The sequence below is a fragment of the Lissotriton vulgaris genome, chromosome 1_1, assembly GCF_964263255.1.
Source record: "Lissotriton vulgaris chromosome 1_1, aLisVul1.2, whole genome shotgun sequence".
In the NCBI taxonomy this organism is placed as follows: domain Eukaryota; kingdom Metazoa; phylum Chordata; class Amphibia; order Caudata; family Salamandridae; genus Lissotriton; species Lissotriton vulgaris.
Window position 1 is genome coordinate 1743316648 of NC_141685.1, and position 16708 is coordinate 1743333355.

The following is a 16708-nucleotide window of genomic DNA, read 5'->3' on the forward strand; positions in this document are numbered from 1 at the left end:
AGGAACGAGAGTGCGGAAGAGGACTGAGGAGGCGAGGGAACTAGGAACTAGATGCAGAAGATAATCGAGGAGGGAAACTAATATCAGAGAGGGGTTTGTCGCTGGTGTTAAATCCAGAAGAGGTGACCTGTCCTATCCTAATCCTATCCTAAACCTGTTATATCGTGGGGTCCAAACTCTTGGCAAGAGGGGTCTGATCTCACACCATCCTAGGTAAATATAATGTGTATTGTGTCAATGGGCTTTTTCTCTCTGTCGTCTCTTCCTGAGGTACTCATCATTAAAATGTAAGTTTAAGTTAGGTAACTGAATCTCACCTTTTTCAGAATGATGGAGTTAACACTGTAATTTGTACTTGATTCACTAAAATATTTCAGATAAAAGTTTAAACTTAAAACTGAGTCTGTGGTTATACAATGAAATAAAATAGATAAATGTTTTAAAGTAGTTAATTACCAACTGTAACTCAACTAAAATAGATCCACGAGTAAGGAAGGGCTTAGTAATTAAATAGGTTCAATTCTTTAGGCAAACGGTCATGTAGAAAAGCTCTAAATTGATTCCCAGCAGGGTTTTCATCAACTGGATACTGTAAGTGAGAGTAGTTTATGGGCCCAAATGTGTGTATTTTAATGATACTTGTTCGCAGGTTGGTGTCCCACTGGATTAGTACCGACCCCAAAGGAAGGGGGGGTCAACTTAATCTGCTGCATTATGGGGGCACTTTCTAGGTTTTGGTGCAGCACATTTGTTTGAATTCTGCCACAAAGACATCATTGCTTTTGATTAACACATTTTAGACTGGAAAACAAAGGCTCATGAAGTCATCCCATTCTTTTTCGAAAAAGACATTCATGCCTCATTTAAGGTACAACAGGTAGAACTATATTTATTAAGAGTGACACACCCTTAAAACAGCTGCCCCAGCTGATGTCCACACAATATTTCTGTACAATAAAATTCATAACCTAATGGTATAACAAACCTTCCAAAAATCTTTTAGGGACTATGAAAAACTCAATAGAGAGCTGATTATTTCAATTAACTATACAAGTCCTATTTTTGTTTTTGTTTTTTGATAGTTGCAAGCAGATTTTTCAAGACTATTTTTTCGTATGGGGCACTACTTCCAACCCTGCATAATACCCCTTTCTACCAATAAGCACTTATTAACGTTTGCAGAGAAAAAAAAACAAATCCCTGATCAATGTTTTTTCATGCACTGCTTTCCTTTCTTTATTTTCACTGTCCACCATGTCCAAGTACTCTTGCGTAGTTATTTGTCTTTGTTCCTAGAGAAGGAGTTCCATTTCGTGTTTTCCTGGGATATGCAATCAATCCTGTTACCAAATCATAGCTTGACACAAAATCTGTGCAGTTTTGACACAGCCCCTTACAAAGGACAAGATAGATGCTGATAATACTTTGTTCTACTAATTGCCTAAGTAAGCTCTGAGATGTTTGCTGCATTCTGTGAAGTATTTTAAGAGTGAATTCCAGGTTGAGAGCGGTGCGCTCGAAGATAATAGATGCAGAAGTGTGTTTACATGTTCAAAATGCTTGAAAGTGTCAGCGGAACGTGGGCAGAAAGGCGAGGGGTTTGAAAAAGGACCAAAAGGAGGCAATGGAAGAGTGCACAGTGACGCTGTATCCAAGTGAGGGAAATGGTAACGTGGTAAAAAAGGAATAAATTAAAACATTTGTGCAACCCAAATGGGTGTGGAGCCTGTTCACAAAATACCATGTGGACAGTTGCAAGTACTACATGATGTACAGGGGGACTTGATAAAAAAATTTCAAATGTGACCGCAAAACTCAATGATACAAAGCAAGGTTATGCAGACGTTGACACATTAGGTTCAAAAATTCGTTATCAGTGGGAAAATATGTGGTCACAATCGAGTGGTCTCAGTAAACGTCACAGGACCTTACATTAGCATGCCGTATATTCCATAGGGTACGGACATTAAAATGGAAGGTTTGGCTGGTCCCGATCAAGAATCAAGCCATTTGATGTGCATACAGTGACCAGCTCACCTCATTTCAGTTAGCACAAACTGCTGGTCGTGATATCTGCATACATCAATGTAAATAACAAAATACAGTCAAAAAATACATAATTTAGAAAAATACATTCAATCCCCTAGAAAGTACTGGAGTTTGAGGTCGTAATTCAGCCCACACTCAACTGATCGAAGACGCATGATCCACATGGCCGCATTACGTCTCAGTCGTAGTTCCATGTTCCCTCCCCGGATGTTTGATGGGGTTATGTCAATGCCAAAGAAATGGACCTTGGGGTGGTCCTCAAATGGAGCCTGACAGGATGCTGTGTGTAAAGCAACAGTGTACCTTGGGTCTTGTTTCTGAATGGCACGTATGTGTTCGGCGATTCTGTCTTTCAAGGGTCTAATCGTGCTTCCTACGTACACCTTCCCACAGGTGCACTGGATCACGTACGTAACAAAACGTGTGGTGCAGTTGATGTTGCTGCTGATTTTGTATTTCTCCCCGTTGGGCCAAACACAACACCACAGAATTCACTGGCCCCATCTGCACATGGAACAGAACCCACATTTGTAGAAGCCAAGGCTGCGGGTGGACAGCCAATTTGTGGTTGATGTGTCACGTGGGATCGTGGGACTAAGTCTATTTCTCAGAGTCCGTCCACTTCTGTAAGTGATCCCGGGGTGGCTGGAAATGAAGTCAGTGAGACCCTTGTCCGCCTTAAGTATCCCCCAATGTTTCGAAAGGCTCCTGTGGACGTTATGGTGTAAGCTGGTAAAGTCCGTGACCAACCGTACAATGTTGGTGGTACCTGGTGACTTGGTGTGTGTGTCTTAAGAGTCTCAGGACGTTGTACCTTACTGACTCTTTCTCTTGCCTTATTTAGTGTGGCGGTGGAATAGCCTCTTTTGGTAAATTTGGTTTGTGTCTCTGCCAGGTGACGCGAGAATTAGCCGTCCTCGCTGCAGTTTCTTCTGACCCGGATTAATTCCCCATAGGGAATGGATTGGATCTGGTGTGGAGGGTGCGAACTGAAAGCATGCAGGACTGCATTGCAGGTCGTCTCTTTTCTGAAGAGTCTGCTGTAGAGTTTATTGTCTCTGACATAAAGTTCTATGTCTAGAAATTCCAGTCTATCCTTGCTCGACTTCATGGTGAAGCTCATTTGCCACTCATTGTTGTTAAGGTATTCAAAGAATTGGTCAAGGTGTTGCTGTGTGCCTGACCAAACATCTGCATAACCTTGCTTTGTATCATTGAGTTTTGCGGTCACATGTGAAATGTTTTTATCAAGTCCCCCTGTTCATCATGTAGTACTTGCAACTGTCCACATGGTATTTTGTGAACAGGCTCCACACCCATTTGGGTTGCACAAATGTTTTAATTTATTCCTTTTTTACCACGTTACCATTTCCCTCACTTGGATACAGCATCCCTGTGCACTCTTCCATTGCCTCCTTTTGGTCCTTTTTCAAACCCATAACCTTTCTGCGCACGTTCCGCTGACACTTTCAAGCATTTCGAACATGTAAACACATTATGGCCGGGATGCCCGCCACCCCCTCCCAACACCAATTCCCAATGGGAGTAGACAGACACAGGTTTGAACTTTTGGAAGGCGGGGGGGGGGAGTTACCCCCCCCGGCCGTATTTATTAAAATATGAAACAAAATTTAAAACATTAAATAAAAGTTTCATAAATTATGTACAATTTTACATTTATTACATTTCGATGAAGACATGTTCTTTGGCTAACCTTAACAGATCTCTAATACAAAGGTTTCCTAGCCGAGTCTAGCATCCTGAAAATGCATACATTCTAAATTAAAATTGTACATCCTAGCATTAAGGGCCAACGGCAAGGTCTTAACCGGTGTCAAATCCCTACTACCAAAATCCCGCCCTCACAGTGTGAGTGGCGCATGCGCAGAGGACTTTACCCTCATTGCCACCTGTAACTTCCCTTGTCGTGGGGGCCCCCTTTTCACTCGACGCCATCTTAAAGGTCGTCCGAGTTCCCGTGTGAGGTATCTGTAGGAAGGACAGCGTGGACTCCCCCCCCATCCCACACTCTCTATCCGCCGTCGCGGATATCCGCCCCCGGGAAATTCGTCGGAGGGGCATCTAGCCGCCTCCCCCCTGGGAGGGGCCTATGGCCGTCTCCCCCTAGGCGACCCATCGTTAGTGGGTGCCGCCTCCCCGTGGAAGGGGCCAATGGCCGCCTCCCCCCGGGCGCTCCCATCCATTCTGGGTGGCGCCCCCCTCTAGGGACCTTGAAATTACTGCTCACCGATCATGACCTTACCCCCCGACCAAAAAATAAATACGACAGTTGTTTTACCTACTAAGAGAAGAAAAATTCTAACATAGCCTTGATGAGTCATCAACTTCATTTTCCTGCAAAGGGAAACATTATCCTAAAACAGAAGCCACATCATTATATGACACATTTCCTTACTTTTCTACAAAGGAAAAAAGGCCTATACATTTCTATCTTAATCAAACTTTATTTAAACAAACATTGCCATAAGGGGCTGGTGGGTGGGTCAAAATTGCTGCTTGTTCCGTCGAGGGCTCACGAGCAACGAGTTGGTGCAGCCTTCAGAGCACAGGAACAAGAGGACGCTTCTTCGGATTCCTGCTCTATTTATCCATCTGCGGGAGGGCGGGGACCCTCCTCCGGTACGCCTACTGGGCGTGGTCTTCCGTGCGGGTGTCTAGGACACCCCCTCCTGGGCGGGAAAGGGCGCACCCCGGCTACGCCACTTCGGGCATACCAGCCGAGACACGCCTCCCGCCCAAAATGGATTCCCGGGGGTATCGGGTCACCCAACCATACGTTCGGGGGGACCGAGTGGTTGCCCCTTTCCATATGGCCGGGATGCCCGCCACCCCCTCCCAACACCAATTCCCAATGGGAGTAGACAGACACAGGTTTGAACTTTTGGAAGGCGGGGGGGAGTTACCCCCCCGGCCGTAAAACTCCCCCCCGCCCGTATTTATTAAAATATGAAACAAAATTTAAAACATTAAATAAAAGTTTCATAAATTATGTACAATTTTACATTTATTACATTTCGAAGAAGACATGTTCTTTGGCTAACCTTAACAGATCTCTAATACAAAGGTTTCCTAGCCGAGTCTAGCATCCTGAAAATGCATACATTCTAAATTAAAATTGTACATCCTAGCATTAAGGGCCAACGGCAAGGTCTTAACCGGTGTCAGATCCCTACTACCAAAATCCCGCCCTCACGGTGTGAGTGGCGCATGCGCAGAGGACTTTACCCTCATTGCCTCCTGTAACTTCCCTTGTCGTGGGGGCCCCCTTTTCACTCGACGCCATCTTAAAGGTCGTCCGAGTTCCCGTGTGAGGTATCTGTAGGAAGAACAGCGTCGACTGCCCCCATCCCACACTCTCTATCCGCCGTCGCGGATATCCGGCCCCCGGGAAATTCGTCGGAGGGGCATCTAGCCGCCTCCCCCCTGGGAGGGGCCTACGGCCGTCTCCCCCTAGGCGACCCATCGTTAGTGGGTGCCGCCTCCCCGTGGAAGGGGCCAATGGCCGCCTCCCCCCGGGCGCTCCCATCCATTCTGGGTGGCGCCCCCCTCTAGGGACCTTGAAATTACTGCTCACCGATCATGACCTTACCGCCTAAGGTCATGATAGTTGACCGACTATCCGGCCCCCCCAATCCTCCTAAAGGTCATGCTTCCTCAAACCCCTTAGCCATGCTATGAAGTCACCTATGAGTAAATCATTTCCCTCCCTGGACAGGTGAACCCCATCATTCAGATACATGTGATCACCCCGAATACACCCGTGAGGAATGCTATGCAACTGCGCTGAGCGAAACAATTTCCCTATTTTATTGTTAACCCTTTTCACAGAGTGGTTCAACGCTGACACTGAAATGCCCCCCCACCAACTCTTCCAGGGGATCATGTGGGACCAGGCAATCGTGCACCCCGGGAGTTTCTTAGCCAACCAGCTAACTGCCGACAGGATGTGTTCCAATAACACTCGTCTTCCCAGCTTTACTAAGTCGTTGCCACCCAGGTGTACTATGACTACAGATGGCGGTGACCTTTGCCGCCCTAAAAGACCCTCAAAGAACGATTGAAATTGGTCAAAACAGAGCCCGCCCTTCCCATGGAAGGTCACTCTGTACCCGTATTCCCCAGATGCGTGAGTCGCGTCACCTGCCTTGAATACGTCCCCGGCGCGCCTCACATACGAGTGGCCCACGGTTCCATACCACTCTTTCTCCAGTCGGTGATCCTCGACCGCTGGTCTCCTGGTGCTGGGTCGACTTCCAATTCCGCCCCGCGTGACAGGCTCGCAAAACTGTAATGCAAACAAAAGACAAGAAGCGTGAGTGCAAGTCAATTGATCTTTACAACATGTGCAATCGCACATACCTTTTGAAGCAATCCGAGGACCAACGGCCCAGCTGTTTTACTTCCTCTGCACTCTGACCCCAGGCTATAGCCTCAGTAGCAGCCCCTATCCTAAATGAGTGGGTCCCAAAATCGCACGGGTCCATGCCCGCGGCAGCGATTGACAGCGCTAACACCCTCTGAAACTGAAACTGAAACCTCGTCAGTAGGGTGCCATCCTTGTGCCTCAGCAAGCTCCCCCCCCACGTAGCCGTCCTCAATGCCGAGTATTCCTCTACGCATTTTATCGGACAAGTGGGGGACCCTTGTGCGCGCTGTACGATAACACTATCGCCCATGGCTCCCTGGTCAGTCTTGGACCTGGCTATCGAGATTACCATCGAATCACCCCTTATTTGGATGTGATCCCTGCCCAGGACTCCCTCTATATCCTTCTTGTTCCTTGCGGCCAGTTCGCTCACCCGCATAGCCCCGTGGAATGCCAAGGCGAAAGCTGCCCGGAACAGAACTGCTTCGTAAAGGGAGGAGCACGTCTCATCCATCTTCGCTAAGAGTAGAGACAATCTATCTAAACCAATCGGGTGCCTCGTATCCTGCTGCGACCCTCGAGGCGTTGCCAGCCGCGGAGTGCCTTCCTAACCAAAAAGGAATCCGTTGGATCTCTTATGCCATGCACCTGTGCCATGAATGAAATGGCCGCCCTATGTCTATTGGCCGTTGCCGCTGATCGGCCTCCTCTGTGCAGCGCAACCAGGAACCCCAGGAAGGAGTCCTCCTGACCCCAGCTCTGTCTCCCTAATGGACCCAAAAATGTGCAGTAGGAACGAAACGCTCCTTCGTATGCCTTCCTTGTTCTGGGCGCTAAGCTGGCTGCCACGAGGTCTTGTAATCCGGGGCACCGATTAGCCATAGTGCTTCGGGGAACGGTGCCGCCACTAGGTCCGCTGTGGGTAAATAGCCCCTGAAAGCCTGCATGTGTGAACGAGAGAGTGCATCAGCTGCATAATTCAGTACACCTGGCACATGTTTCGCCCTGAACTGTACATTCAATTTCATGCAACGTAATATGATTTCTTTCAATAATCTCAAGATCCACTTGCAGCGGGCTGCCTGCTGGTTAATGCACTCAACCACAGTCATATTATCAGACCAAAACACCACTGAGCGGTCCCTGAAGTCGTCTGGCCATGCCATCAGAACAACCCAAATGGGGAATAGCTCCAAGAACCCAATGTTACCTGTCAGACCGCTGGAGTGCCACCACGTCGGCCATACTTGCGCCGACCATCGGTTACCAAAAATGGCGCCAAATCCCACGCTCCCAGCTGAGTCGGTCCACAAACCTAGTTCATCCGAAGATTCTGGCGGCTTGTTCCACACAACTCGACCGTTGAAGTCCGCCAGAAATGCCAACCAAATGCGCATATCCTGGCGAACCTCTGCCGACAGTCTCGTACGGTGGTGTCCCTTCTTGAGACCAACCATAGCTTGTGCAATAGAGCGTGAGAAGGGGCGGGCCATTGGTATCGCCCTCAAGGCAAAGTTAAGCTGACCCACTGTTTGCTGTAACTGGTGCAGGGTCACTTTCTCCTTGCCCAGGCATTGTATCAGGGAAGCCCTAAATTTGGCCACCTTTTCCATCGGTAAACGGAAACATCCTTCCACCGAATCAAGCTCAATTCCCAGAAACTCCAGTGAAGTAGATGGTCCGACCGTCTTACCTGGTGCCAGTGGGACTCCGAACTCTCGCATGAGGACGCAGAAGTCCCGTAGCGCCTGCGCACATCTCGTATCGCTGGCTGCACCCAAAAACAAGAAGTCATCTAGATAGTGCATCACATGCTTATGGCCCATGGCCTCGGTGAATACCCACTGTAAAAAAACAGCTAAACATCTCAAAATAAGCACACCAAATGGAGCAACCCATCGGCATGCATTTATCCATGTAATAACTCCCCTGAAATGCAAAACCTAGCAAGCGCTGATCCTGTGGGTGTACCGGGAGCAACCGGAACGCCGATTCGATGTCTGATTTCGCCATCAGCGCTCCGGGGCCCAGGTGATTTAACATGGCCACGGCATCATCGAACGATGCGTACCGCACTGGGTCTGGGTCAATGGCTTCGTTCACCGAAGAACGCCTTGGGGCAGACAAGTTGTGAATCAGTCTAAACTCCCCCGGGTCTTTTTTCGGGACCACCCCTAACGGGGAACACACAAAATCCACCACCGGCGGGCGATGAAAAGGCCCCGCCACACGCCCCAAGCTGACTTCTTTTGCAATCTTCTTTGCCGCAACGCTTGGGTTGTGTTGGACAGATAACTGATTTTTACTAAAAGAGTCCCCCCAGAAAATCCCTCGCCGGGATGTTGAAGCCATATAGGAATCCCTTCCTCAACACCCCGGTGGATACATGATCAGGGTATTTGTTCAACCAAGGAGTCAGGGCCATGATATCGACAGGTGTAGGCAATCGGTTACAAAGTATCACCTCACTCTTGCTTAGACCCCCCTTTTCCCCCTGTTCCGCTGTTTTTAGATCTACAGCTACTCTCCGGGTGTGAGGAGTTCCCACAGCCCGCACACGCATGCCTGAACCTACATGTTCCCTGGGGCCTGTTACAGTTGCCTCTATTGAAGCCCCAACAAACCCCCCGCTTGCCGCCATTCCCGCCCGTCTTGGACTGATAGTTCCCACCGGCGCCCGCTCGAAGGGGCACCGTGGGCTTTTGGCGAACTAACCCCGACCCGCTCCCGCCCGGCGAGGACGTACCTGCCGCCCCAGGCAAGAGCTGCTTGTGCCATGACACCGACTCGAGGCAATCCCAAGTCAAAGTAGCATCAAACTCTTTCGCTTTCCGGAATTTCATATTGTAACCTTTCCATTCATCCCCCTCATACATGGTATAAAAATCCATAATCCTATTCTGATAACAGGTCAACTCGGTCATAATTTCAGGTTTCCGTTCCCCCATGACTGCAATAAATATGGAAAAGGCCTTAACCCAATTTGCTATCGTCTCATCATACCTAAATTCCGCCATCTTGGCGCGCCATACACTGGAATGCCATAAATCTTTCTGGGATTTTGCATATCCCATCTCGCGATGGTCAGTCAATAATGAAAACATATTCACATATTTCTCCCCCCATATCAGTTCTTTTGTGGCCATAGGGATGTGCTGTGCCACCCTTTCGCGCCTTGAAGGTAATGAACCCTTCCCTGCCATTGGCAATGCGTGGTTACCAGGTTCGGCCGTTGTGTCTGCCGCCTTTTCCCGGCTAACCGCAGGTCCTCCCGGCGCCACCTGTGGGGGAACAAGAGGAACATTCGCCGTTGCGGCCTCTCTCGACTGCCGCAATTGCTCGATTATTAGTCTGGCCTCCTCGGCCGGGTCCCCCGCGGCCACTGCCCCCCCTGCTTTCTTCTTGAGCCATGGCAACACCGCCGCTAACTGGATGGCCAATTCGGGGGCATCGCCTCATCGTTAACAGGAGTAATTACAACCGGGATCGGCAAACCTATATCTGGGTTTGGTACCGGGCTGTCCGCCGGTGTGATGGGGGCGACTGGGGGTACCTCAGGAACCGGAACCTCCCCAGAAACCGCCCTCCTCTTAACACGCTTCCCCCTACCCTCAGGGACGACTCCCGGCAAGGCCGGGCCTATTACCTTCTTAGGACGGCCTGAGTTGTTTTGGGCCGCTAACGGTTTCTTAACCTCGGCCAAACCTCGACCGATCGAGTCAACTTTTCCGAGCTTTCAGTCCATGCTCGCCATTCGGTTCGACAAATGGCGCAATACCTTCTCCATCTCGGAGCCCTTTCCTGCTTTCTTGCCGGCCATGGTTTCGAGTACTCTGCTCTAGTTGATCAACGAGGTCCTGGATCCTTCGTACTCCAAATAACTGAAAGAGAAACAACAAGATTACAAGTTCTCAAAATTGCCGCTTGTTCCGTCGAGGGCTCACGAGCAACGAGTTGGTGCAGCCTTCAGAGCACAGGAACAAGAAGACGCTTCTTCGGATTCCCGCTCTATTTATCCATCTGCGGGAGGGCGGGGACCCTCCTCCGGTACGCCTACTGGGCGTGGTCTTCCGTGCGGGTGTCTAGGACAACCCCTCCTGGGCGGGAAAGGGCGCGCCCCGGCTACGCCACTTCGGGCATACCAGCCGAGCCACGCCTCCCGCCCAAAATGGTTTCCCGGGGGGATCGGGGCACCCAACCATACGTTCGGGGGGACCGAGTGGTAGCCCCTTTCCATTCTGCATCTATTATCTTCGAGCGCACCGCTCTCAACCAACACTGGTTTATTTTCCCACAATTACCATTTCTATCATTCTAGCTACCAGAGTTCCTTTCTAGGCTGTTTCCGATATTCACGGAAGCAGACTGATTAGGCAGACCAGGCGGCTTCCGGTTTCCGGAGCGCTCTAGTCTTTTTTCACTGCGGGTTTGGGCAACGCCCACGAGGCCCGTCAACTAATTTCCGCCTTCATATACTTCTCATGTGGGACGCTTCGGGTCCACACACGAGGTGACACGACTGCAGGACCCACCCGCCAGACAGTGCGGTAAGCACCTTCCAGAGCACTTTTCTAGCTATTCTTCTTTCCTATGGAATTGGCGCATAATATACGTGAGACCTTACCTAATCTCTACCCGTGTATTGTTTTCGTGTCTTACAGTGTCCCAGACCTTTAACCATACTACACCCAATACAGATGGGTCTTCAATTAATATTCGCCAAATAGTGAGTTTGTTTTTGGTTAATCACTCTGACATCACACTTGCGGTCGATTTATCCACGGTCACCACGCAGCCCGGACATTTAACTAATAGGGACACTGGCATGCACTACGGCATAGCGTAAGAGACATTTCCTTGCCTTTCGTCTGACGGATCTTGTTTACACTATCTGGCACTCGTGTCCATATAACCTGTTTTCAAGTAAACTTGTGATTGTTAACATGTGAGTAGGCGCCGAGAATTTGAGTTGCAGTTATCGGAAGCAACACATTTTTACACGTCACTGCGTCACCTTGCTTTGGTCAGAATGTATGTACTTTGGCCATATAATGTTACACGAAAGATGTTGACACTCATTATTGTATTTCAGCTTCACGACGCCATCACCGCCGCACACTATGGCTTTTTAATCAGGCACGACGCACGAACACAGCCTTCATGGCAACCCGAAGCAGCTTACGACGTATCTGGTCCGCTGTGATTCCGCCGGCTTTTCGAGTGTCATTAACAGGGGTTTATTACGAAAAACAGAGGTCCGTAGGATTAAGTTATCAAAAGGACAGATGCAAATATAGACTCCAATCAGTACTATATTTTGTTTTCAGTACCCAGCCGGGCCTGAAATTTTATTTCAAAATATAAACAAGTTTAAAAGACCATCAGAGAGGTCTAATGCGAACGTTGATAGGGTACAAGCCTGTACCTATCCAAAAATACACTCCAAAAGGATTGAAAGAAATAGGCAAGAAAGCAAGGAAAAGAGGGTAAAGAATATCAGGCAAAAAGAACATGGGAGCCAATTGTCCCTTGCATCAGTGGCATATTTGCATGGCAAGTTCAGACAACAAATTCATGTAACAATTTCAACACGATGGTAAGGTTACAGAATTTGACAAAGTGTCGACGACGTTTCGATCCCCGGCTCCTAGTGAACTGGGATCATCATCAGGACATAAACAATGTTTTGCCTGTATGTGCTTTTTCTCTGCAAACGATCCTCACGAGTCTCCTATGATGCTGGGAGAGACTGTGGGGTAGAGGTTGGTGCCTCGATGTCCTGTTATAATGCATATAACATGATGGCCATTGGTTCCTTAACCCGCTATGGGCTTCCGCTGGAATTGGCCGGTATATTAAATTTGACCGCTTGTGGTTCTGCGTTTGATTTAATTTCTTTCCGTTGAGACAGTGCTCCTTCACTCGCGATCCAAGCGAAGAACGGGCGGTGTGCTCAATGGCAATCCGCCGGCTTCCCGGCTTCCACAACTTCGGGAAGCCGGCGGATTGCCATTGAGCACAACGCCCGTTCTTCGCTCGGATCGCGAGTGAAGGAGCACTGTCTCAACGGAAAGAAATTAAATCAAACGCAGAACCACAAGCGGTCTAATTTAATATACCGGCCAATTCCAGCGGAAGCCCATAGCGGGTTAAGGAACCAATGGCCATCATGTTATATGCATTATAACAGGACATCGAGGCACCAACCTCTACCCCACAGTCTCTCCCAGCATCATAGGAGACTCGTGAGGATCGTTTGCAGAGAAAAAGCACATACAGGCAAAACATTGTTTATGTCCTGATGATGATCCCAGTTCACTAGGAGCCGGGGATCGAAACGTCGTCGACACTTTGTCAAATTCTGTAACCTTACCATCGTGTTGAAATTGTTACATGAATTTGTTGTCTGAACTTGCCATGCAAATATGCCACTGATGCAAGGGACAATTGGCTCCCATGTTCTTTTTGCCTGATATTCTTTACCCTCTTTTCCTTGCTTTCTTGCCTATTTCTTTCAATCCTTTTGGAGTGTATTTTTGGATAGGTACAGGCTTGTACCCTATCAACGTTCGCATTAGACCTCTCTGATGGTCTTTTAAACTTGTTTATATTTTGAAATAAAATTTCAGGCCCGGCTGGGTACTGAAAACAAAATATAGTACTGATTGGAGTCTATATTTGCATCTGTCCTTTTGATAACTTAATCCTACGGACCTCTGTTTTTCGTAATAAATGATTGCCCAAGGTCCTTAGGTACTTATTTGGGTCCCCCTTGTTTGTGAAAATTAACAGGGGTTTAACAACATAACCACCCCCCAACTATGTTTTAACTTAATGGGCACTTACTCACCCTCACCCGAGAGTAGCTTCACTTGCTGCCGTTTCAGTTTTTCTCTCACCATACAATATTATGGTTCATTTGTATTCATTTTTCCTCCCAGGATATCTCACAGCGGTTTCTTTTTCCATGATTAGAAGCACTCCCACCGCTCAACCTTTTCCTTATTATATCGTGACTCACCCGTACGGGATTTAGGGTGAGACACCCTCTTACCATTTGAGTACCTGCACGCTCACACCTCCATGAGGTGTTTTCGCTGACTTTTGTTTATATTTCAACAGAATTTCTCCTGAAACAATTACTTTTACACGGTCCTGAGCCCTGTCGGGTTGGAATTATCACCGACTAAGCAGTGAGATATTCACAGTCTTTCCTCCATTACAGCCTTTACCTTAGTCATGTTCAGACCCACTTTTCGGAACTTTAGGCTCATGGTTGCTTTCCTGCTTCTTCTCCTTACAGACCTTCGGATCTCTTCCAATCTTGTACAGGTACAATTGTGCTCCAGCATGTCCAGCCCACACATGCATGGGTCAATAGTGTCACGCATGTTATTTCACCGAACCACACTGTCACTTCTGATCATGTGTAGAATTTCCAGACCATTATCCCACTTTACACCAAGATTCCTAATCACAGTGCACGGCTCATATCACCTAGAGAATACAAATTACAATCTCCAATTAGAATACTACGCCAGATCACAAGGTTTTGACCACACGGTACACACACCTCCCCTCACCCGCTATTTTCAGACGGGTGCTCCCTTGAGCTATCCTCTGGTTTCACCATGAATCCTAAATAACTTATGTGTTGTGACGGCGAAACATTTTCCAAGTATGTTTTTATTTGTTATTTTCACCCAGCCCTGAAGAGTCGTACGCAGACTGTGCCACACACGACGAAACATGTGTCGGCTGGTTCCTCTTGGGTCTGAACATTAAAGACACCTCAAACCGAGGCCGAATTTGTTATTATTTTGAACTACAGTACTGCATATGTATTTTCCATGCTTTTGTCTCCCTAACTACATTTGATGTATGCTTGAATTTCGTTTTACTTACTTATGAGTGTGCATGGGCCTTTTGTTCTTGTACAGATACAGTGCCAATCTATGTTGACACTGCACTGAGGGGTTACAGGTTTTTCTCCACTCGCCCTCTTGCACTTCAGTTTTCCACTGACCATCCACTCCTTTTGAGTTTTAGCGTCAACGCAGGGCAGTGCAACCCAGCCCTAGAACAAAAACCTTTCATGACCTTCACCGTAGCGCTATGCAATCGAAAGATTGCAAATAAGAGTGACAACTAAAAAAATATTTTGTGTCAGCAGCGGATTGGAAGCCCACTGAATTGTAAACAATATGTCTCACAGCACATGAGCTGTGTAGGCGAGACCTAAAAAGGAAAAATCAGTATATGACCTTAAACTTAAAGGACATGAACCTAGGAAAAACAAATATGATTGTGCATGATAAAATGCATGTGTGGCCACAAAAATGTACAGCTCATTTCCACAAATGTGTATCAACAGCCAGCATCTCAGGGAAACTCCAACATGATAAAACAGAAAAGGACAACCTTCATGCATGTCAATTTCTTCCACTCAAGAACCCATATACAATAAATATTAAACCAAGATTACAAATTATGCTAAATCACTTACCTGAAAAGTGTGAATTGTTCGGGCCCAGGCATGTTTTATTTTACAGATTCGCGACAGCTTCAAGTAATCCAATGTGTACTCGCGCTCATCCATGTCACTAATGGTCAAAGAACGGACTTTATCCTTTTCCACGTCCTGTATTCACAAAGAACAGATTTCCGTGCTTAACTTGAGGTATCAAATTGGAGGGCAGGAAGGAAATATTAAATGCAATCTCAGTCAAAACCTGGCTCCAAACTCAAATATCATACTAAGTCAGAAAGAAGGCATGACATAATTGGTATGCTGCAAAACTCAATGAGTCTAAAGCTCGTCTGTCTTCTCAATGCCATTACAAATATATGACGATCAATTGTCCTGTGGAATCATTTATCAAGGTTTTGCGTGTGGGCTGTAAGAATGAGGCCAAGCCTTGAAACGACAATCTATTTATTGTGTTGTGGTTCCTTCAATAAGTACTTTTAAAAAAGTCCTATAGGATGTCCCAAATATGCTTTTCAGGTCCACACGGTAAGTGAAGGGGTCTTAAATCCTTGCAGTGGTTGATATAAGAGTTGCCAAAGAGCCTAGACTACAAGGCCCACCACCAACTAACAAGAAGTGCAATCGATTAGCATCCGAACATTACAAGAACTGTCTTTATTCCTCACTTGGTCCCTCAAAAAACTGTAACGCAAGGTGGAAATGGGCACAGCACAAACAGCTGAACGTCGGAGCAGGACTGCAAATATATAGCTCGAAATGTTCCGTGACTCGAAAACGACGGGATATTGGCACATTTCTGTTCATAAGAATTTACAGGAAAACAAATGTATGTATACCTGCACTAATAGTATGAAAGAAAATGTCAAAATTAACAAAACAATTCTGAGCAAACTGTAGATTTATCTCACAACAAACATTTTCATTACAAGAAAATATACATCTCCTTCCATAACTACAGAAAGTACTTACAGCAGTAATGAAAAATACTTCTCCATTGCAAATTCTTTCTTCATTGCAATCCATGCGCTTGGGGTCTGAGTTTTCTTGTGTGGTTTCATTGTTCCATGGGTCCCTCTCTCCTGTGGCACATGGGGCCTCTCCATCATCGAGGATTAAGGTTCGGTCTTCTATAGCTGTATCCGATTTTGTAGAGGGGACCAGATCTTTGATGTAGGCATTCTTTGTGCAACACACCTTGTCTCGACATTGGAACTCAGATCTGTTTTTTCGGTTTCTGAAAAAGGGTAAACAATATGTTAACAGTCTTTTACAAAACCTTCAGAATTGTGAAAAGATTCAGCTTTTCACGCCAGTAGATATAGAATTCCCTTTTAAATCTCTAAATTACTATCACAAAATCGATTATGTCCGCCCCAATCAAAAAGTTTATAAACTACTTTAATATGCTACTAAAACGTTGAGCTCGAAAAACACTAACTTTTAAGTATTGGTAAGGGCATTTTGTTAAGAATGATAATAATAATAATAATTATTATTATAATAATAATAAGTGACTGAAGCTCGACAGATTTGGATGGATTTCCTTGATGATTTTGCAATAATGGTTGAATCAGAGATGGGGACTCCCACACGAGTAAGCCTTGAGAAGAACTCATGCAATGCACAAGAATGGACATATTCATTACAAGTTCTAGTTATTAATCATATCCTTTTTGGTGGGAAAAGTTGTCATGCCGCAAAGTGTATTGTGATTCAGCGGGAAACAATAAATGTAGGGTTTGCGACACTCCAGATTAGTACTATGTTTATTTCTGAGTTGG

General features: G+C 46.8%; 1 protein-coding gene across 1 annotated transcript in view; it reads right to left on the reverse strand.

Annotated features, from left to right (window-relative positions):
- HELB (DNA helicase B) overlaps nucleotides 1-16708 on the reverse strand; it is a 330278-nt gene that overhangs the window by 51566 nt on the left and 262004 nt on the right. Inside the window, exons 10-11 of the mRNA XM_086919022.1 lie at nucleotides 15897-16161; nucleotides 14943-15077 (exon numbers count right to left, since the gene is read on the reverse strand). Of these exons, the coding sequence (XP_086775148.1) occupies nucleotides 14943-15077; nucleotides 15897-16161 (400 nt within the window). The remainder of the gene's footprint in view (nucleotides 1-14942; nucleotides 15078-15896; nucleotides 16162-16708) is intronic.